Genomic DNA, 22,909 nt, shown 5'->3' with positions numbered 1-22,909 from the left:
CAAAAAGGGGCGAGAGGCAAAGGGAGAAGCAGATTCCCCACCAAGCAGGGAGCCCAATGAGAGGCTCCATCCCATGACCCTGGGACCATGACCTCAGCTGAAGGCAGCGGCTTAACCGACTCAGCCACCTAGGCGCCCCTTTATATTTATTTTTATAAACTTAAAATGCTTATAATAAGCACATGTTCTTTAGCTAATAAGAAAAACCAATAATGGGGATTGCCTGGGTAGTTCAGTTGGTTAAGCCTCTACCTTCTAGGCTCAGGTCCTAATCTCAGGGTCCTGGGATGGAGGCCTGCATTGGGTTCCCTGCTCATCAGGGAGCCTGCGTCTCCCTCTCCCTCTGCCTCTTGCCTGGCTTGACTCTCTCAAATAAATAAAATCTTTGAAAAAGAAAGAAAGTCCAATAAGGGTATTGTTAAAAATGACTTTCCCTAAAATTCCACCCTACCAGTGGAGCTGCAGAAAGCATCCCAGGTGGGTGTTCACAAGCGCCCCCTCTATAGACTCTATTTTTGCTTCTCTCTCTCATGCAACCTAGGTGGGCCACAGGAGAATCATGCCAAGGGCAAGTGAGCATTGTTGCCGTATTTCCTCACACTTGGCCCCTTGGGCAGTACAGAGGCAGATGGGGCCTTCCCCCCATCCTCTGTCCTTCAAAGTCCTGCAGACACTTACAGCATTGTTAGGGACCAGCTTTGATTCTCACCCACTCTGTGGGGCTCCCTACCTGTCCGTTGATGGCTTTGGAACACGGCCTTCAGGAGCTGAGGGCCAATGTCAGTTACTAGTATTAGCAAAAGCCTTCTCCTACACTTTGGACATTGGAAGGCCAGTCCTATCTGATCCTGAGCACCTTTTGCCCTGATTCAGACCTGACCCTGGGGTCCATGGACAAGAACTGTCCTTCGTTATCCCACCATTGCCTCCTGAGGGATGTATAGGATAGGGTCCTGGCTTTATGGGCTTTTGACCTTAGAAGCCTGTTTCAGGCATCAACGTACTTAGATTAACTCTGTGTATGATGTCCGTAGCGCTCACTGCCCAGTGCCAACATAAGCACTTCGTCTGGTCTCCCAAATGCCCTGCACTAACTAGCTCCCTTTTCTCCCACCTGAGAGGCGGGAGAAAATGGGAGCATCTGACAGTCCCGAAAAAGAAAACCACTGCAGGCAGACAACTTCTTCCTGATGGTAAGGGCCGAGCCCCCCAAGAGCCATGCAATTAAACCAAGTTCAATCTCTCAAGAGCGGGGAGCCTGCTACGATTAGGGCTTCCACACTCCTGCAGCCCAGAGAACAGTTCTGCACGGAGTAAGTACTGCCGGACCTCCCCTAAGCGGTACCCTGGGATTTACATCCACGAACAAGAAAGAGGCACGTGAGGCCAAAGGGAGGTAAAAGGCCTTCCAGGCTAAGCGTGGGATGGGGCAAAGAGGGGAGCGAGTCTCGAGGAGGAGCCTGCTGTCGCCGGGCTGGAGTGCAGGCTGGCAGGAGTTCCCTGCTGGGGGGGACCACTTCCACTGAACCCCAGGACCCGCCCACCCCATCTCTCCCTGCCTGCTTTCCTTGCATCACCTCCTCCGTCCCTGTACGACCATGGCGAACAGAACCCCATCTTAGGACAGGGGAGCTTGGGCTAAAAGGTCCGCTCTGGGTGGAAGGTCTTCTGGAGCAGGTGTCTGAGCTCATCTGGGAGGGTCAACCCGCGATCTGGGGGCGCCGCTCTAGGCCCGGCCCCAGGGAAGGCCCCTCGGGGCTACGCGCGCCGGCCGGGGACGAGACCGACAATTAGCACCCGCTCCGCCACCCAAATCTTGCGAACCGCGTCGCTCCATACGGCCCTCCCCCGAGCTCCCGCAGCACCAAGCACCGCCACCCTCCGCCTGCGCCGACCCGGAAGGGCCCAGCGCTCATGCGCGGCTGGCGCGACGAGCCCCAGAATTCCGCGCGGTCTCAGGGTCCGGCTGTCGCGGGGCACGCCGGGACCCGCAGTCCGCGGCGGCGCGAGCCCGCCCTGCACCTGGCGGGCGGCGGGTACCCGAGGGGCCCAATGGGAGCGGCAGCCCGTCCGCCCCGCCCCGCGCCGCCGGACGCTGTGCCGGGACATGGCTGCCGCCGGTGCCGGGTCCTTGAGCTGAGCGCCCGCCGCCGGGAGCCAACCGTCGCCTTCAACCGTCCGCGCGGGCGGGCCGAGGCGTCGGCGGGCGGGCGAGCAGCCGCAGCCGCCGCGCAGGAGGAGGAGGCAGCAGCAGGAGGCCCCAGCGGCCGCTGCGGCTGGGCACATGGCGTCCATCTTATTGAGGAGCTGCTGCGGCCGGGCGCCCTCTCGCCTCCCGCCGCCCCGCACCGCCGCCCCGAGGGGTAAGAATCCGGCGCTCTGCCGACAGCGCGGGGCCTGGAGCCGGGGCCGGCGGGGTCGGGTGGGCCGGGCGGGGCCGAGGCTTGGGGCCGGGGCCGGGGACCGGGGGCCGGCGGCGTCGGGAGGACGGGAGCAGAGGGCCGGGAGTCCGGGCGGACGGTCTCGGGCCTCGAGCCTCGGGCCTCAGCTGCCTCGCGGAAGCACAGCGCCGGCTGGCGCTCTGGTGGGTCGCTGGGTAGGGGCGCTCGGACCTTGGGCTGGGGCTGGGGTCACGCGGGGCTGGGACCTTGCGCCGCCTCGCCCCTCTGCCCCGCCCTGGCCAGCCCGGTGTCGGGGTATGGGAGCCGCGCGCGGGGCCGCGGCCTGTGACTCACTCTCGCGCCGTGACCTTAGCCGCCCGGCTGCTGGCGGCGGCGTCCTGAGCGGGGTTCGGAAAGTTTTTTGAAGGGAGCGCGCTAACGGCCAGTCCTAGGACGATCTAGGCGCTCTTGTCGTAGTTAAGCTTGGTGGAACGCGGTGTTCACTCTCCGGGGAAGTCGTGCCCTTGGGACACGTTTAGGACTCCTTGAGATGAGATGGCCAGGATCTGCGGGCTTGTAGGACATCAGCAGCGCCGGGTTCTAGTACTGTTACGTGTTTGTAGAGGGGACCCCTGGCCTTGCTCGGGATGGCCCCAGGCAGGTCCCCTGGTATCCCCAGCCTCTGTGATCCTGCTGTCCACATAGAGATCACACCTAACTCGGGGCTCTTAGGGGTCCGTCCATATGTCAGTAGCCCAGACTCCCTTTTTGATTCTTTTTACATTAACCTGAGTTTGTTCCTTATTTGTTAAGATTAGGACTTCCCTTACAAGTATTAGAGGCTCAAGTGAAATATATTTGAAAGTACTTTAGGATTCACAAAAGCACACCCAAGAAACATAATTCTTGTAATTTTTAACAGTAATGACTGTTGGCTGCTTAGAACTTTGGAGCCATGAGAAAAGCACTGAGCAGCGGGAGTTGACGGTGTGAATGGTCTGGGTGTCCAGGTCCCTCTGCTGTTCGAGTTCTCCTTGTAACTCTTCCCTGTTAAGCATGGTAATAAAAATACTTTGGCCACTTCAGGTTTCTGTAGCACGTTCACAGTTTAAAGGTGAGCAGAATTTGTTTTTGTGGTTGTGTCATTCTGGGAATACAGATGTTTCTTGTAGTTAGCACTGTTCTTTATTATACAGGAAGGGGCTGAGAGTGGCTTGGACATTAGGTTTGCTGTAGGACCAACAGGGAATCCAGAGCCTGGGAGACCCACGGCTGGACTCCAAATCCAGTCTTGAACCTTCCAGAACATTCTTGGCTGGGCGCAGTGGCCGTTTTCTGCAGCAAGTTTCCCCAGTATTAACTTTTTCTATCAGTGTGGCTCATTGTCACAATTAGTGAACCAACATTGGTACATTGTTATTAACTGAGCTCCATACTGTATTCAGATTTCTTTTATTCTGTCTCACACTTTTTAAAATTTTATTTATTTTATTTTAAAGATTTTATTTATTTATTTGAGGGAGAGACAGAGAGAGCATGAGTGAGGAGAAGGTCAGAGGGAGAAGCAGACTCCCTGAGGAGCTGGGAGCCAGATGCGGGACTCGATCCCTGGACTCCGGGATCCTGACCTGAGCTGAAGGCAGTTCTTAACTAGCTGAGCCATTCAGGTGCCCTCTGTCCCACACTTTATTCTGATTTTTTTACTTTGTTATTTACATACTTTCTATTCACCTTTGTTTTTTATTAGTACCTTTCCTTTATTGTGCACATATTTTATTTCTGATGTCTTGCTGCACCCCAGGACCTTACCCAGGACACCACATTACAGGTTGTAGTTATTTCTCTTTAGTCTTGGCTGTGACACGTTTCTCACGGTTTTCTTGACAGTTTTGAGGACTGTTCAGCTCTGTTGTAGAATCCCAACCTTCAGGGAGGGGAGAGGGTCTGGGAATTGACATTGATTTCCAGTGGCCTAGGGTGTGATCAGTCATGTCTAGGTAATGAAGAAAAGAATTCTTGACTAAGGGGGCTTGGGGAGCATTGGACTTAGTGGCATCTGTAGATGCCAAGCCCACAGGGACACAGACTCCCGCACTCAGAAGTCTTCTACACCATGCACTATGTGCCTCCCCATCTGGCTGGTCCTCATGTCCTTTATAATAAACTGTAATAGTAGAGAATTTTCCTGAGTTCTGTGTTGTTGCAGAGAATTAATAAAACTCAGAGTGGTGATGGGAACCTTCCTATTTGTAATTGGCAGAGGTGTGGGTGACCTGAGGACCCTATTTGCAACTGGTGTCTGAAGCTGAGCTGTGTCGTGGGACTGAAGCTTAATAACCGTGGGGGTGCACTAACTCCAGGTAGGGTCAGACAGAACCGACTAGTAGGCTCTCCAGCTAGGGCCAGAGAGTTGGAGAATTGGTTGTGGGGACAGGGATTAAAGGGACTTATAGAAGGAGGAAACGGCCCATCTATAGCCGGTATCCCCGAGTCCTCCCCCTGGATCCCTCAGGAGCAGGCTCCTTGGAGGGCTGGGGAAACCTTCCGAGTGCGGAGATTGTGAGAAGGGGCCACGTAGGACAGGGGATGTGCAGTTCACATAATATAGTGATGGGAGGGCAGGCCAAGGAGCTCTGGGAGCTGTGACAGCTTGTCTCCTTGCTGGGGGGAGGCGGGTACGGGGCTGGGAGCCATGGCTGAGCCATGTTCTTGAGGTGTGGGGCTGGCTCAGGTCTGGCACACTTCTGTTTGGTCCTCAGCTGGAGTAAGAAGGGCTTCGTGTTACTAAAAATGTAGTGTTTGAAGTATAAAAGATTATGAATTGTGGTAACCACTTGGGAGCCCAGAGCCCAGCTTAAACAAGACTGTCACCTATACTACAAGGTCCCGAATTTGATGGAAAGTTGCCTGTGATAACACTGGGTTTCTCTTGGGATACGTAAAGTGACAAGTAGAAGTCTTTGTCTCCAGAGGGTCTGCCGGGAGCTGCTTGGGTCTCCCCTGCCTGGCCTGCTCGAAGGGTGTTTTGGGCTGGCACCTGTCCCCTGTTGTGCCCATCTTCTCTCCCTTCTCACTCTGGTTCCCAGACTAAACCCTCAGCACGCTGCACCAGCTCTGTGTACTCCTGCTGCCTCAGGGTCTTAGGGTGCCAGCCTGCCTTTCCAGCCTTGTGGCCTGGCACCCTGTCAGCATGGTGCCTCTGGCCCCGTGGCCCCCATATTTGTCACGTTCCCTCCGCAGGTGGTCTCCACAGCACAGGGCTTGATCCCAGGTAAGCCCAGGCATTGGTCTTGAGAACGAACTCTGAATTTTATGCTTACGGAAACTACACTGAGTTAGAAAAAGTGTCAAAAATACACCAAAATCATTAAAGTATGCTGTACACTCACCAGTACTGTTTATCCAAGAAACAGCTTGTTCTTAGCGTCTGTTTTACCAGTAATTCTCATACCCCTCACCCCCTCCTGTGGGCAGAGAAGGTGTTGGGCTGTTTGCATGGGGTCCTTGTTGCTCTGTGGGGTGTCTGTGCATTGAGGGTCCCATGCAGCCTGGCATCAGCTGGAGTGAGTCGGGAGTGGTCCTGCCTGGGAAGACCCCCAGGCCTGGGCTCTGTGGACCCTGTGTGAAACCCAGTATTCCTGGTGGGGGTGTTTGAAGCCCAGGGCTGTTTAAGATTCCCCTTCTTTCTAGGGCTATCCCAAGACCCTGTGTTCCTAACTGAACAGACCCTTCAGTTAGCAGCACTCTGAAAACTTCCAACACTCAGAACAGAATTCCAGAGACTTACTCTGCAAGAGACTGTAAAAGGTGAAATCAGTCTGCAGCCCCTGGTTTGAGATTTACATTCTTGTTTTCTCCTTGTCTTTATCGTAGGTACTCTGAGAGATCGTGCCTGTCTCAGCTGTGCCAACACCGTGGGGCTGATAAACCACCTGTAAGTCAACAACGTCACTGTGCATCCCTTTAAAGTGGGAGCTTGAAAATGCTTGAGTGCTGTGTGACTCCTGATTTTGGGGGGATGGTATAGTCTACCCTCCTGTTCTTTAACCTCATATGTTATTGGAACTTGGGAAAATAAACATTCATGATCCTAGTACCTGTTGTAAATATTATTACATTTTGGTGAATTTTATTCTGGTCTTTTCTTCATGTGTCTGTTTTTGAAAAGTGTGTACTTACTGTGCACCATGTGCTTTTCCACATTCCCACGGCTGTTTGTCTGTGGGTTTTCATGTACTTGTGCAAGGAGACATAGGCTGCACCAAGACTCTCCCTCGAACCCCGTTTGGTCCTTTGTAGAGCATTGTGTTGAGTGACTGTTGGCCGCAGGGCTTGCCCCCACCTCCTGGGGGATGTGTGGAATGTGGTGGACTTAGCCCTTCCCTGTGGTGGTACTTTGTGAGGCTGGAGGATTTCCTTGAGGGAGTGGCATCCATACTTCCCTGTCCACTGTCATACGTGGACTCAAACGTCCCTCAGGGTTCCTGTGCTCTCCCACCCACCATTCCCTCTGCCCGGCATCCCCGAGCATAGTTTCCTTCTGATCAGCTTCCCCACCTATGTGGTTGGAATCCCAGACCTGTCTCTTGACTCCCAGGCCCTTGTCCACTTGCCCCAGATACCCAGAGTAGAGCCTGTCTCTCCCTTTGGACAGCCCAGATTCTTCCAATCTGGGAGTACAGACATCTTTCCGAATTGCTGTCCAGCTGACCCCTTACAACCACAGAGCTATAGGGTCTTCTGAGTTTTCTTATAATTTGAGCTTGTTCATTTATCACTTCATCTTGTCTATAACACTTTTCTGGAGAATGCTTCCTGGAACAGATTTAATTCCCTAAAATAAAAACTATGTAAGTCATACCCAAAAACTTGGTTGATGGTGAAGCAAAATTGTGTTTAAACACAGGGGGCTTGAGAGGCTTTTCTTCCATGTGTGAGAGTCTTTGTGGAATGGGGTTGGCACACGTGCAGTGTATGGTGGGGACACGGAAGAGTCTGACTCAGAGCCCCTCCCAGCAGCAATCTTTGCTGGCCCCTGCATGTGGCAAGAGTACTCCCCACCTGGCTCTTGGGTTTGATTTTTTTAAAACAGGATTTTTTTTTTTTAATATTTTATTTATTTATTTGTCAGACAGAGATCACAAGTAGGCAGAGAGGCAGGCCGAGAGAGAGAGGGGAGGAAGCAGGCTCCCCGCCAAACAGAAAGCCCGATGTGGGGCTCGATCCCAGAACCCTGGGACCATGACCCGAGCTGAAGGCAGAGGCTTTAACCCACTGAGCCACCCAGGCGCCCCTTAAAACAGGATTTTTTTTTTTTTTTTTTTTTTTTTTTTAAAGGTTTTATTTATTTATTTGACAGAGAGAAATCACAAGTAGATGGAGAGGCAGGCAGAGAGAGAGAGAGAGGGAAGCAGGCTCTCCGCTGAGCAGAGAGCCCGATGCGGGACTCGATCCCAGGACCCTGAGATCACGACCCGAGCCGAAGGCAGTGGCTCAACCCACTGAGCCACCCAGGCGCCCTTAAAACAGGATTTTATTTATTAGAGGGAGAGAGTGTGTGTGTTCACAAGCAGGGGGAGCTGCAGGGAGAGGGAGAGGCAGACTCCCTGCTGAGCAGGGAGCCAGATGTGGGGCTCGATCCCAGGACCCCAGGATCATGACATGAGCCAAAGGCAAATACTTAACTACCTGAGCCACCTAGGCACCCTGATCTTGGGTTTGATTTTAAAGATTTTATTTATTTATTTTAGAGTGGGTGCTGGGGGAGAGGCAATCCCAAGCAGACTCCCCACTGAGTTCGGAGCACAACATAGGGCTCCCTCCCACATCCCCAGGATCACGGCCTGAGCTGAAATCAAGAGTTAGCTGCTCAACCGACAGAGCCACCCAGGTACCCCTGGGTTTGATTTTAATTAGATTTCTCTTTTGACCAGTGTAAGATGTTGTTGTCATGAGCTCTTTCTTTTTATGATACAGAGCCATTGATGAATGTTCATAGAACATCTTTACTCTTTCCAAAGTGTGCATTTCTAGATTTAATTCTAAAACAAATTCTGTAATCCACGGGTAACCCTCTCAGGGGCATGGGGCCCAGCGCAAGTCTGGAAGCAGGGGCTGCTGATCCCGGGGTGCAACTCCTGCTTGCCATAAAGCCTCTTAAGACCAGCTCTTGGTTTTTTTCAAGACAACCTAGAAGCCTGGGTTTTTGTGTGAAATGTCTGGTTTCTAGGTACCAGACCTCTAAGGAAGGTTAGAGGACTGCGGTGGGGGCTGGTTCACCTGCATGAACCACTCGGCCGGGGGGGGGGGGGCGCGGGGGGGTGGTGCTGCCAATCAGTGACCCCAGCAGCCTGCAGAGCCTTCCGTGCCCTTTTCTCTTGCGTGGGACACTTGTGTCTGAGTGGTCTGCGCCTGACATTTGCCCAGGTGAGGCCTCCTGCTGGCTTTTATCTGCAGGGGACCAGACCTGGAACACTTCCTTTCTGGACAGTCCTTTTAGGTTTACTTCTGAATTATTTCAGTTCTAAAGTGGTCTTTTTGGGATTGTAACTGGATTGTCCTCAAAACCATAAAATCAGGGCTCCTGGGGGGCTTAGTCAGTTAAGTGTCTGCCCTCAGCTCAGGTCATCGTCCTAGGGTCCTGGGATTGAGCCCCTCAGCAGGGAGTCTGCTGCTCCCTCTCCCTCTGCTGCTCCCCCTGCTAGTGCATGCACTCTCTCTCTCTTTTTCTCAAATGAATAAAATCTTTTTAAAAACCCATAAAATTGTTGGGGAATATTAACTTAAAGGTGCCTACAGTTTCTTAGGGGGTTAGCTGTTTTCTTTAGTAAGACCTTTTCTCTTGTTTCAGGAAGAGGTCTGTCATTTTCTTTATCTGGGCCACACCTGGTGCCTCTAAGAGGATGCCCAGACATGTTGGGTGTGGTGTCCTTGGGTCTTCTTTTTCATTATTTTTCTACGTGATCATTGCTGGCATGTAAGTCACCAGTTTTCTTGTGTCCAGCCACTTCTCACAGCTCGTTTATCGTGTTCTAGCTCACACGGTACCACCTGTCCTTGGAGGCGTGGTCTGCTGGGGCCCGGTGCCCTGTGCATCTCTCCTTCTGGTGCCCGTGCTTCTGCTTTCCCACTTCCTCAGCCACTGGGCCTGGCGTCCAAGCAGCTGCGTTGTCAGTCCAGCAAACAGTGGAGTGTCTAGTGTTTGGCCTGTGTCATGTTAGATTTTGTTTTTAGTACTCTCTGCCCTGTATTTTTATTCCTGTTTTTGTTAGGGATGGATGTTGAATTTTTCAACCACTTTTTAAGAGTCAAATGTACTTGCATTTAAGATTCATATTAAAACATTAAAACTGGGGCATCTGGGTGGCTCAGTGGGTTAAGGCCTCTGCCTTTGGCTCAGGTCATGATCCCAGGGTCCTGGGATCCAGCCTCACATCGGGCTCTCTGCTCCGCGGGGAGTCTGCTCCCCGCCACCGAACCTGCCTTTCTGCCCACTTGTGATCTCCAACTGTCAAATAAATAAATTTAAAAATCTAAAAAAAATTAAAAAAAAAAAAAAAAAACATAAAAACTGGGGCACTGGATGGCTCAGTAGGTTAAGCCTCTGCCTTTGGCTCGGGTCATGGTCTTGGGGTCCCGGGATCGAGCCCCGCGTTGGGCTCATTGCTCGGCGGGGAGCCTTCTTCCCCCTCTCTCTCTGCCTGCCTCTCTGCCTACTTGTGGTCTCTCTCTCTTTCTGTGAAATAAAAACCAAATAAATGAACTTAAAAACTGCTTTATTAATACACATTTTTTTACAAGTTAACAATTTGTAGAAAGTTAAGTGCTTTCTTTAGAAAGTTAAGCAATGTGAGGCACGTGCTGGCTCAGTTGGTGGAGTGGGTGACTCTTCCTCTCAAGGTTGTGAGTTCAAGCCCCATGTTGTGTGTAGAGCGTACTTAAAAATAAATTAAAGAAGATTATAGGGAAAAGAAAAAAAAAAAAGAATTTTGAGCAGTGGGAACCAAAAAGCTGTTCAGATGAACAGCTGTACTTCAAATGAGAGGTTACAGGTGAGAATTGAAGTCTTTATCAGTCTCAGCATCCTGGCCATGTTGCTTTTCCTTTTGCTGGTTCAGTATAAGAAATACTGAGCCAGGGGCGCCTGGGTGGCTAAGTGGGTTGAGCCGCTGCCTTCGGCTCAGGTCATGATCTCAGGGTCCTGGGATCGAGTCCCGCATCGGCCTCTCTGCTCAGCAGGGAGCCTGCTTCTCTCTCTCTCTCTCTCTGCCTGCCTCTCCGTCTACTTGTGATCTCTGTCTGTCAAATAGATAAAATCTTTAAAAAAAATAAAAAGAAAGAAAGAAATACTGAGCCACACGGTTAAGGACAGGTGACCCTTGAGCAAGGCAGGGAGGTGTCAGGGGCACCAACCCCTGTGCATTCGAAAACGCACGTACGACTTGACTTCCCCCAGCTGAACAGCGGCTAGCCAGCTGTTGACTAGAAGCCTTGCTGAATTCAAACAGTCGATTCTCACTTGTCTCGTCTGTGTAGGATATGCTGCACTCTTACAATAAAGCAGGCTAGACAAAAGAAATCATAAAGAAAGTGCACTTAACAGGGCCATCCCGCATTTGTGGGAAGAGCTCTGTGTATAAGCCCAGCCGCAGAAGTCCACGTGGTCCTGAGGCCAGTGTGGTGGTCACTGTGCTCTCTCTGGTGGTTCTTTTGCGATCTCAGTCTTCAGCTAAAATGATCCAGACCCCAAAGGGTGAGCAGGTGGGAAGTTTCTGATCCAAGACAATGTCATGGCCGTTGTCTAGCTGCCCTTGACCTCCTTTATCATAAAAATAAAGGTAGCAAGGGAGCCCCTAAAATTGGGAATAAGCAAACTAACTCCAGGACCTAGTCCTGGAACTCATTTGGTGGGAAGGCTGGAGCCACCAGGAGTCTTTTCCCAGAGTCTTGTGCGGTTTGAGTTCTCCTGAGATGGGCTGCAGAAATGCTAAAACACTAAAAGCTGCTTCCCTGGCCCCTTGAGTGCTCCTCCCATGGGGGACACTGGGTGTCACGGGGCCTCCAGAGCTCTGATAGGTGTTGAGATGTTGGCAGTGGTCTCCGGCTCCCTGGTGGAGGGGCCCCTTGTCCTGCAGGCAACCGTGGTTTCACCTCTTGTCTTTGGGCAGAGAGATGTCCTGCACTTTGGAAATCACTCCTCTGGATCCTGGCACCTGTTGCTCTGTTGTTCATCTTTGCTTCCCTTCTTGCTGCTGGTATCACGTTGCCCTTGCCGGCATCATGTCCCTGAAGAATGGAAAGGGGCACGTGGAGATTTGTGATTCTCCCTGTTCAGCTCAAGCCATTGTCTGGGTGAGCTGTCCCCTCAGAAACAGGACATGATAGGAATCGTGTGGCCACAGGAGTCGTGCCGTTGATAAGAGTTAGGGAAGAGCTGCAGGGAGAGCAGGTGTGGGTCCCTTTGCCTGCCACACTGTAGTTGTGTGGCTGGTGCCACGAGGCACAGGAAATGCTGACCCTGTGAATATATTCTACTGTCAGGCACCACTTAGTTTTTCTCTTCATTTTTTTTTTTAAAGATTTTATTTATTTATTTGACAGACAGAGATCACAAGTAGGCAAAGAGGCAGGCAGAGAGGGAGAGGAGGAAGCAGGCTCGCCGCGGAGCAGAGAGCCCGATGTGGGACTCGATCCCAGGACCCTAGAATCGTGACCTGAGCCAAAGGCAGAGGCTTTAACCCACTGAGCCACCCAGGCGCCCCTTTCTCTTCATTTTTTAAAGATTTTTAAGTCCTCTCTCCACCCAGCGTGGGTCTCAAACTCAAAAGCCCGAGATCAAGAGTCAGCCTGTTCTCCTGACTGAACCAGCCAAGGTATTCATAGTTTTTCTCTTCTTGAAGGTGGCAGCAGGGGGCGTGTGTTGAGGTGGATGTGGGCATCAGCATCCTAAAGTAAAATGAGCAGCTTCAATAGGAGCCCTCAAGTTTTTTATTGCCTACAGTCTGTTCTCTAGTGACTGCGAATTTCTTGTTGACACGTTGCTTTTGCCTGGAGTGGGTTTTCCCCACTTTGAAAGGGAAGGAAAGGAAAGGAAAAGCAGGACTGGGGTCTGGCTGGTGGGAAACTGGGCCCACGGACCTGTGTGGGTGAGGAAGGCGTGCATTTCTCAAGAGCGAGGCCAAGCCGTGGGCTCTCGTGAGGTGGGGCAAAGCAGGGCACCAGCTGCTCTTGGGGAGGCAGCAGTGCCCAGATTGGGGTTACTCTAAGAAATATTTTTAAAATAACAGATTATGCAATTTTATGCTTTTGGAAAATAGCTAAACCTTTATGGCTAGATTGTTAGTAATAGTAGTCTCTAATGTGTGTGAAGATAGCCAAATCTTGGAGGTCACTGGCCCCAGCTAGATACTCCAGGTGCTTTTCTGCATGCTGTTTTCACGAGTCTGTTTCTGCCTGTTGGCTGCCCCTGTAGCTGCTGACATCATGCCTTCTTGTGGCAGCCACTTGCTTCCTTGCTAATTGAGGGTTGGAAAATTGGGTAATTAAGTTTGATGCAGATGGGAGGTAAGGTTCATTACTGTGTGTGGGCACTGTCATCGCCTACATTAGGAGGTGAGAGTGAGGCAAGAGGGCCCAGGCTGTGGCTGCAGTCCCACAGCCCCGTATGGCTGAGCAGCTCCACTGTGCTCCATGCAGCCTCTCTCTTGCGAGCTGTGATGCAGCAGGGTGGGCTCAAGACCACTAACCTCCCTGCTCAAGCGTTGACTGTGGGGATCTGGGGGTCATGGCACAGGACGGACCCTGCCCTCCGCACACGGGAACGGGGCCTCCAAGCGGGCTTGATCAGTTTGTGGCTGGTGGTGCCCTGTGCCAGCTGTGCCCACTTGATGCAGGCTGCGAACTGAGATGGGCATGTCTCTGTTTTTCCTTCGGTGTTCTCTGTCTATAAAAGGCACATCTAGTCTAGACATTCACAGAGCTTCCTTCCAGCCCTGACCGTCTGCTGCTCAGCCGCTTTGATGGGAGGGTAGTCATCACTGCCACCCTTCTGGTAGGTGTTGCTGTGTGCCAGGCACGGCTCTGGGGACTTGTTGTGTGTGTTACCACACCTGTTTGCAGAGGAAGCTCCCGAAACACGGAGGGGTTCATTATGTTGCCCAAGGTCTCACAGCAAGGAGCAGTGGATTGGAATTTGGACTGGGACAGACAGCTGTAGAGCTTAGGTCCTCACTGCTGGCGCTGGGCCAGGTGCAGTGAGATGATCCGGCAGCTGGGAAGAGGCTGGGGCATGTTGGTTATACACACATGCCTCTGAGGTTAAGTTGGAGCCTGTGGCCTCCCAGAAGTGGGTCTGTGCACCAGGAAGGGAGGAGGTCTCCAGTGAGATGGGTGGGATACATAGACAATTGTAGGGCTCTGAGAATCATGCAGGTAAGTTGCTCCAGCACTGCACTATAATTGAGGCTCTGGGCTGAGCAGTGGGAGCAGCACGGGGAAGAGAGGGTAAGAGTGGGCTCTGGACGTGACTTGTTCAGTTTTTGGCATTTGGCACAAACGTCTTTGTTGGGCCGCACACAGGGTTGGTGCCCCGTTGATTCAAGGTGTCCTCACTGACTTCCAGGACTCGCTCAAGAACTGCAGGTCTCTCTCTCTCTCTCTTTTTTTTTAAAGATTTTATTTATTTGACAGAGATCACAAGTAGGCAGAGAGGCAGGCAGGGAGAGAGGAGGAAGCAGGCTCCCCGCTGAGCAGAGAGCCTGATGTGGGGCTCAATCCCAGGACCCTGGAATCATGACCCGAGCTGAAGGCAGAGGCTTTAACCCACAGAGCCACCCAGGTACCCCAAGAACTGCAGGTCTTTGTAGTCCTCTGCTAGGGGAAAGGACACCCCCCCTCCACCCCTGTCCCACCCTGGACTCCCCAATTCTGGGAACTCATCTGGGAGATCTTCCCTGATATTGGGTCTGTCTAATCCAAGGGTCTGGGTTGTACTGTTTGTGTCCAGCCTGTCCCTTCACCCCAGACCCTAGCCCATGCCCAGACTCCTTGGTGTCCTGGTGTCTTCCATGAGCCCATGGGGACTGGCTGCCTTTGGTCTCTCACACAAGCCCCTGCCTTTGGTCTCTCACACAGCTCCTCCTCTTCCTGCTTTGGTTTCCAGGCATCGGGAAGCAGTGGGGAGTCTGTTTCACGAGGTGGGAAGGTTGAGTGTTTGAGCGGTTGTGATAGGGCTCTGGTCTGTGTCGCTCCCGTTGGCATGTGGTGCTGGGAGGTTGTGGACTGTGGCTGGCTCCTCATCACTGTTTTCCTTTCTTCCTTTTCAAGGATCGTGCCATTTCACTGCCGCACTCCTGTCCACCCCGTGCACCTTTGCTTCAAAGCTGATCCCCGTGGCTACTGGACTCTGAGGCCCGAGCGCACGTGCTCAGCAGCTGGAGCACCATGGGCCCTCACCTCTGCCAGTCTGGTCGTCCCAGGGCCACTGTTCCTTCCCTTGCGCTGCTGGCACTCATCAGCCCCGCTGGGCGATGACTCTGTTGTGGAGAAGTCCCTCAAGTCCCTAAAGGACAAGAACAAGAAGCTGGAGGAGGGTGGCCCCGTGTACAGCCCCCCACCAGAGGTGGCTGTGCGGAAGTCCCTGGGGCAGAGGGTCGTGGACGAGCTAAAGCACTATTACCATGGCTTCCGCCTGCTGTGGATCGACACCAAGATCGCGGCGCGTATGCTTTGGCGAATCCTGCACGGCCACAGCCTGACCCGCCGGGAGCGCAGACAGGTAAGGGGCGTGGGCAGGTAAGGGGTACACAGGCAGGTAAGGGGCACCAGTGCTCCAGGCAGCTTCCCCTTCTGGGTGCTTCAATGTACATTCTAGGCTTTTTTCTGCCACTTCTGGTGTAAAAAAAAAAAAAAAGCACAGGAAAAATAACCTGCGAACTTCTCCATAAGATGCCACTGATGGCAGCACTTCTCCTCTGCCAGAGGCTTTTGTGCCTCCATCATCTGCTCCAGAACCTGCCCGCTTTCCCGCTCCCTGGCCATCTGGGTCGGCATTCAGTGCACCGGCTTTCTCTGCCATCCACCAGCTCTTTCTTTGTTAAGATTTTATTTATTAGAGGGGCACCTGGGTGGCTCAGTGGGTTAAGGCTCTGCCTTTGGCTCAGGTCATGATCTCAGGGTCCTGGGATCAAGCCCTGTATCAGGCTCTCTGCCTGCCTCTCTACCTACTTGTAATCGCTCTCTGCCAAATAAATAAGTAAAATCTTAGGGGCACCTGACTGGCACAGGGGGTTAAAGCCTCTGCCTTCGGCTCAGGTCATGATCCCAGGGTCCTGGGATCAAGCCCCACAGCCTGCTCAGCAGGGAGCCTGCTTCACTTCCTCTCTCGCAGCTTGCCTCTCTGCCTGCTTGTGATCTCCGTCTGTCAAATAAATAAATAAATAAATAAAATCTTAAAAAAAAAAAACAAACCCCAACTAAATAATCTTAAAAAGATTTTACTAGAGAGCTAGACAGAATGTGAGTAGGGGGAAGTGCAGAGGGCAGGGGAGAAGCAGATGCATGGGAATAACATGGGACTCCATCCCAGGCCTGGGATCCTGACCTGATCTGGAAGGTAGATCCTTTGCTGACTGAGCCCCCCAGGTGCCCCATGCCATCCCCTGGCTCTTAAAACAAGATTCTTCCTGTATATCCAGGAGCCCAGATCTTTTAGATCTCTTATCTTATCTGAAATAACTGATGGTTACAGTGTTGATTTTTCTTTCTTCTTCCTCTCTTGCTTTTTTTTTTTTTTTTTGGTGAGTCCCCAGGGGGCAAGGGGCAGCTTTATGTTCTCCACACCCTTAGATTCTCCAAGGAGAGGTGCAGCGATGGGTAATCCCTTTAAGTTGACCTTCAGAGGATCTTAGGAACTGGCTGTCATGTGTGAGAATTACTTTGGCTTCAGATTTTATACTCGTTCTCAGGAGCTTCATGGAGAACGTGGGTCATTTTAACTGGCTAGAGTGTCCCTTGGGACGCTGTTCTAGGTGGGGGCAGGTTGAGGACTGGAAGAAGGAGCAGTGGCACTGGTATTCCAGAATCATACTGTTAGTGCTCGCTGGGTGTCAAGTACAGTGCACACGTTAATGCTTTCTCGGATTCCCTTCTGCTCCACCCCCATCCCATTCAGCCTTGAAAGGTGCATGTGTTTGCTATTTCATTGAAGACACTGAAACTTTAAGAAAAAACAGAGTTGGGTTGCCTGGCCTGGGTGGCTCAGTGGGTTAAAGCCTCTGCCTTCGGGTCAGGTCATGATCCCAGGGTCCTGGGATTGAACCCCACATCAGGCTCTCTGCTTAGTGGGGAGCCTGCTTCCTCCCACCCCTTGCCTGCCTCTCTGCCTACTTGCGATTTCTGTCAAATAAATAAATAAAATCTTTTAAAAAAGGAAAAGAAAAAACAGAGTTGGAGCAGATGAGCACATCCCAAGGTAAGGTCCCTGTGTGGACATGGGCTTGGCCGAGGTGGTATGTCTGTCCATTGCCAGCATTAAGGAGAGGGTCTGTGGAGCAATGCTATTTTCCCTTGGTTTAGGGTCCTATAGGTACTTTGAATTTGAATAGAACTTTGGCAGTTGTGATAATTAAAGAAAAGTGACTCTTAAGTTATGTTTACAAAGGCAAAGAGATTGTAGAATAATTTGTGTAAGCAGGAGGTACATTTGAAATGTGAATTTAGGTCATGCAGCTATTGAATGCTTGCTTATCTTGTTAAACAGAGAGTGACAGACCTGTCTGGGGTTCCTGTGTGACACAAGTATCTGGAGAGTTGTTTTGTGTTCTGACTCTCGGCCCTGTGGGCCTGTGTGTTTGGTGGAAGGAGCGCTTCTGGCTCTGTCACAGGAGCTGTGGCTTACCCGCGGAAATGACTCCGAGTGGCAGTCAGCAGGAGGGACCATGAGGTAGCAGTGTGTGTCCAGAGCCACAGCGTGTGTCTGTTGACCATGTGTTGAGCAGCTGTGCGGGCAGAGATGGTGCTGTCTTCGGCCTCTGTTCTTGCTCGGCGAAGTAGCTGCGTGCTCTCTCTGTGCCCCGGGGTCCTGGTTTTCCAGCCAGGACGACGTGCGGCTGATATCTGGCAGAGCTCTCTGTGGAGAAGTGCAGCTAGGGCCTGGCTTGTAGGCTCCCCGGGGCTCTGGGGAGCTGGGGGCTGTTGGGCAGGCTTGGTTCTCTGCCTCTCCAGTGTGTTCACTGCTCTTCTTCCCAGAGCCTTCTCGCCAAGTGCTGGCTTCAGATGGCGCATGTTGGATCCCTGATGTTTACCATGCGGCAATGCTCTTAGGCTAATAAACTTGCTGGTCTAGCCATTGATGGCAGACATGTGATCGAGAATTACCACAGTTTCTCAGCTTTGTTAGACTCTTACCGGTTCCAGCCTCTTGCTCCCTTCAGCTGGTGACCAGGTGTGGCAGGCATGACAGCCTAGTAGCAGTGAGCACACTTGGCCCCCAGCCCTTGGCTTCTAATGGGTCCACAAAGGGGAACTGGGGCTTCTCAGAGACAGAGCTCACCAATGGTGCTACGGGATGAGCCTGTGTCAGAAAGTAAGGAAAAGGGACACCTGGGTGGCTCAGTCATTAAGCCTATGCCTTCGGCTCAGGTCATGATCCCAGGATCCTGGGATCAAGCCCCCGCATCAGGCTCTCTGCTCAGCGGGGCCACCCTCGTCTCCAGAGCTCTTCCATCTCACCAAACCGAAATTCTGCCCCTCACGAAACACTAACTCCCCACCCCCGACACCCACCCTCTACTTCCTGTCCCTGTAACCTGGCTCCTCAGAGGGCCTCGGGTCACACAGTGTCATCTCTTGGCGACCGGCTCACTTCACTCGGTACCGTGTCCTTGGGGTCCATCCCAGTGGGGGCAGGTGTCAGAGTGTCCTTCCTGTTTAAGGCTGGATTACATTCCATTGTATGGATTGTGTGTCCATTTTGTTTATCCATCTGTCTGTCCATCCATTCGTCCATCTGTCTGTCCACAGACACTTGGGTGCTTCCATCTTTTGGCTCTTGTAGATAAAAGGACTTTTTGAAATTTCAGTTTCTAGTTGTTGATTGCTAGTACAGTTGACCCTTGAACAACAGAAGTTTGAACTGTGCAGATCCACTTACGTGGATTTTTTAAATAAATGTTTAAACATATAAAAAATATATGGACTACTGCAAATGTACTTTCTTTTATCATTCTCTTAGTATTTTCTTTTGTCTGGCTTTATTGTAAGAATACAGCAGATGAAATCTACAGCATGGAAAATGCTTGTTCATCAACTGCCCTGTCCTCACTGAGACTTTCTGTCAACAGGAGGCTCCTAGCAGTTACATTTTTGGGGAGTCAAAATGTATACATGGATTTTTGACTGGGTGGGAGATTTGCTGCCCCTAGCCTCTGTGTTGTTCAAGGCTCTACTATATATAGAAGTAAAACTGACTTTTTATTTTTTTATTTTTTTATTTTTATTTTTTTTTTTTTTAAATATTTTATTTATTTGACAGACAGAGATCACAAGTAGGCAGAGAGGCAGGCAGATAGAGAGTGAGAGAAGGAAGCAGGCTCCCTGCTCAGCAGAGAGCCCGACGTGGGACTCGATCCCAGGACCCTGAGATCATGACCTGAGCCGAAGGCAGCGGCTTAACCCACTGAGCCACCCAGGTGCCCCTAAAACTGACTTTTTAAAGATTTATTTATTTGAGAGAGAAAGAGCATGCATGTGCTCGAGTGTGGGGGGGACACAGAGAGAAACCCAAGCCGACTCCACGCCTGTGCAGAGCCCGAGGGGCTCCATCTCTCCACCCTGAGACCGGGACCTGAGCCGAAACCAAGAGTTGGACGCTCAACCGACTGCCACCCAGGCGCCCCAGGGCTACAACTGATTTTTATGTATTGATCTTGTCTTACAGATTTACCAAAGTCCGCTGTTCTTTGTTGTGATGGAGTGTTTTGTTTTGGGGAGAGGTGGGATGGGCAGAGGGAGAGAGAATCTCAAGCAGGCTCCTTGCACACTGTGGAGATGGACATGGGGCTTGATCTCATGGCCCTGAGATCACGACCTGAGCCGAGATCATGAGTCAGCTGCTTATCTGACTGCGCCACCCAGGCCCCTCTACACCTGTTTAGATGATCCTACGGTTTTCCTTTTTTTTTTTTTTCCAGTTTTATTAATTGAATGGTTGAGATTATGAGATTGGATAAAAAAACAAGACCCAACTCTGTGCAGTCTACAAGACACACCCCTTAAGTGTAAGGACACAGATAAATTCCAGGTGACCCAGTGGGGAAGGGAAGTGGTGCTGATGGCAGAAGAGAACCAGCACAGGCACGTGAGCACCGTTCTGCGGTAATTGCAAAGCAGAGATGACCAGGGATGGACAAAGTCTTCCTGGTGTCCCACATTCACAGTGCTGAAGGGGTGAAGTCACCAGAAGGACAGATTTCCTAAATGTTCATGTACTTAATGACAGAAGTCAGACATCAAAGAATATATTGTACTGTTCCGTGAATGGGAAATGTCCAAATAAAGCAAATTTATAGAAACGAGTCAATTTACTATTTGCCTTGGGCTAAGGGTAGAAACAGAGCTTGACTACAGACGGACATGGGGAGCTTTACGGCACAACAAACATGTTCCATATCTGTAAATTTACCCAAAAATCATTTAACGACACACTCAGTGGTGAATGTCGTGGAATGCAAATTAAACCTCAGTAGAACTACTAACAAAAAAATTAATGGATGAAGTCAAAAAACACCTTAACTGAAAGGGTCTTTCCTTGGTCTAATTTTGGACCATTTGAGTATAAAAATAAAAACAGTAATGAATTGTAAACAAATGAAAAAACAGAGGAATCCATGAGTTGGTTTTGACAATAAATAGGAAAGTGAATGTGCGAGGTTTGTAAATGAGATAGGTTCAGGTTGGGGGTCCCTATTATGTGACCCTCAGAGTAGAGACTGGTCTGGGGAGAAGAGCCTCTGCTGTGTCCTCCGTATATGCAGGACAATCGAGAGGCTGGTGGCTCCTGACGGCTGGGAGCAGTTGCAGCCCTCAGGGAGCCGTGCTCCATTGGGGATGTACCCCTGAAGCCCAGTCGGAAGTGTCAGACAAGGCCAAAATGAAGCCATTTCTAGGAGTGACATTGCTCTTCACAAGCACAGAGCAGGCCGTGACAGTGGAAGTGCGCACATATGTGCACAGGGTGCCATTGTTTCCTGGGAGGCTGGAGAATTGTGAGTGTAGACCGTCATTGGCTGGTCATGACTGAAGAAAAGGCTGAACTGCCTGGGGGCCTGGCAGGGAGTGTTGTCTCAGGTTTTGGGGGATTTCAGTTTGTGCGTTTCTTTAATGGCTTCATTGGTAGTTGATTTCTGTCGTTGAAGCCCTTGGACGCTTGTCTGATCATTGCTGTGTGGTGCAGGCTCAAGTCAGGCTATCTGGAGAAACACAAAACCTGCACTCTTTCTGCCACTCAGGTGGGGTGGGTAGTGTGGCCACAGCCTTCCCTGGTGGCCCTTGCTGGTGCCAGCAGTGGCAGGTCATCAGCCTGCTGCTCCTCTCCCATGGCATTCAAGCCCGTGGGCGGTACCATGGCTGTGCCAGGCCATCTGTGCTGAGCAGGACCCCCCTGGCCCCAGTGGGCAGGGCACAAAGGGATGGGGCGGCTCCTACAGCAAGCTTCTACCCCTCCTTTCTGAAGGCTATCTTCCCATGGTTTGGACACGGGAGGAAGAGCCGGCTTTGGGAGCAATCGGTAGAGCTGTTTGGAACTTCACGCTCTCGCTGATTCCTGGCAGGCGGTGCCTGTGGTCACGCCTCTGACGGCCGTCTGAGCACTGACGTTGCCTCACCCTCTGATCCCTTCCGCCTTTGCCCAGTTTCTCCGGATATGTGCTGACCTCTTTCGCCTGGTCCCCTTCCTGGTCTTTGTGGTGGTGCCATTCATGGAGTTCCTGCTTCCTGTCGCTGTGAAGCTCTTCCCCAACATGTTGCCGTCTACGTTTGAGACCCAGTCCATCAAGGTGAGGGGCCACGGGGGCGGGAACTCAGGGCAGGGCGGCTACGGACACAGTTACGACCTCTGCACTGTTCGTGGCTGATGCTCAGGTGTTGTGTGTCTCCTTCACTCAGCCCGGCTGCACTGTGAGGAGTCAAGGATGGGTTTCAGAGATGCTTCTCTTTAAACCTGTTTCACATACGGTTTCTCTAGCCCACCTCTTCAGGGCACGGGTTGAGGCTCTTGGTGGGGGTGAGACCCCATGGAGGGCTGGGCCAACCCGCTGTAGGCCAGGCTGGCGGCGGCTGCTCCCACAGCCAGGGACTGGTTTCGTGCCACACGGCCCATGAAGCTTCAGAGCGTCACTGGCCGACCCCTGCTGTAAGAGGCCACACAAATATTTTCTCACTGGCCGACCCCTGCTGTAAGAGGCCACACAAATATTTTCTAAAACTGTGAACTAGAAAAGAAAGTCTCAGAATGCATAGCACCTGGGTGGGAGTGAGTACTGTTCAGGGAAATGTGGGTGGTGCTGGGTTGAGGAGTAACATGAACTCTGTGCTGGGGTTTCCATTGGAGGAATGGAAGCAACTGGTCTGACTGGTGCTATCCAGGGAAGCCGTGGGGGTGCCGGGGTGCAGGCCAGAGGAGTGAAGCACCCCCTCTTTGACCCTCAGGAGGAGAGGCTGAAGAAGGAGCTGCGGGTCAAGCTGGAGCTGGCCAAGTTCCTCCAGGACACCATTGAGGAGATGGCCCTGAAGAATAAGGCAGCCAAGGGGAACGCCACCAAAGACTTCTCCGTGTTTTTCCAGAAGGTGCCGTGATGCTTCGGGGCCCTGGTGGCCTCAGCCCACCGGTCCCGAATGCTGGTTAGAGCCTCAGGGCTGCTCCCGTCCTACGTGGGGCACACCTCACTTCCTTTCTTCCCTCTGCTCTACCACCCACGGCAAGAGTGGGTCTCCCAGACAGGTGTGGGCTGGTGCCATAAGGGGGTTTGACTGGGAGCCCCACCCTGACCCCGTACTCAGGGAGGTCAAGCCTGCTGTACTGAGAACTTGAACTTCACTGACATTCGCCATGGTGTCTCCAGACTTTGCAGCAGCCCCAGGGGACGTAGAGTTTGGCAGATGAGGAACTAAGACCCTGCAGCAGTGACGTGCTGGAGGGCCAGGCTAGGGGGTGCCAGCTACATTCACAGTGGGAGCCTCTTGCCAGTCAGCAGCCTTGGCTTGGCTGGCCTGGGCAGGAGCAGGGTGGTCGGCAGCCATGTGCTGCCTGGAGGCCTCGTCTGCAGGGAGCTAGCACCGGCTGTGCTCAGGGCCTGGAGCTTTCCAGGGACTCCTCCGCAGTAGGAGTGTGATGACAGGGTGGACCCAAGGGAGGGCGTGCATGGTCTGGGGCTCTTCACCTTATCCTCCTTTGTTTCTTCACTTGAGGCTTGTGGTCCAAGTCTGAGGGTGGCACTGGGGAGCACCTCCCCCGCCACAGGGCTCACCCACAT

General features: G+C 52.0%; 1 protein-coding gene across 2 annotated transcripts in view; it reads left to right on the top strand.

Moving 5' to 3' along the window:
• The first annotated feature begins 2,055 nt into the window (after window positions 1-2,055).
• The window catches only part of LETM1 (leucine zipper and EF-hand containing transmembrane protein 1), a 38,397-nt gene continuing 17,543 nt past the window's right edge, over window positions 2,056-22,909 (top strand). For both annotated transcript variants that reach the window (XM_032333591.1, XM_032333590.1), the window contains exons 1-5: window positions 2,056-2,363; window positions 6,255-6,315; window positions 14,706-15,156; window positions 21,290-21,433; window positions 22,086-22,223. In XM_032333591.1, coding sequence (XP_032189482.1) covers window positions 2,285-2,363; window positions 6,255-6,315; window positions 14,706-15,156; window positions 21,290-21,433; window positions 22,086-22,223 — 873 coding nt within the window. In that variant the 5' untranslated portion in view covers window positions 2,056-2,284. The remainder of the gene's footprint in view (window positions 2,364-6,254; window positions 6,316-14,705; window positions 15,157-21,289; window positions 21,434-22,085; window positions 22,224-22,909) is intronic.

Source organism: Mustela erminea, chromosome 2 (assembly GCF_009829155.1).
Source record: "Mustela erminea isolate mMusErm1 chromosome 2, mMusErm1.Pri, whole genome shotgun sequence".
In the NCBI taxonomy this organism is placed as follows: domain Eukaryota; kingdom Metazoa; phylum Chordata; class Mammalia; order Carnivora; family Mustelidae; genus Mustela; species Mustela erminea.
Note: the sequence above shows the minus strand (reverse complement) of the source record. Positions and strands in the feature narration are given on the sequence as shown.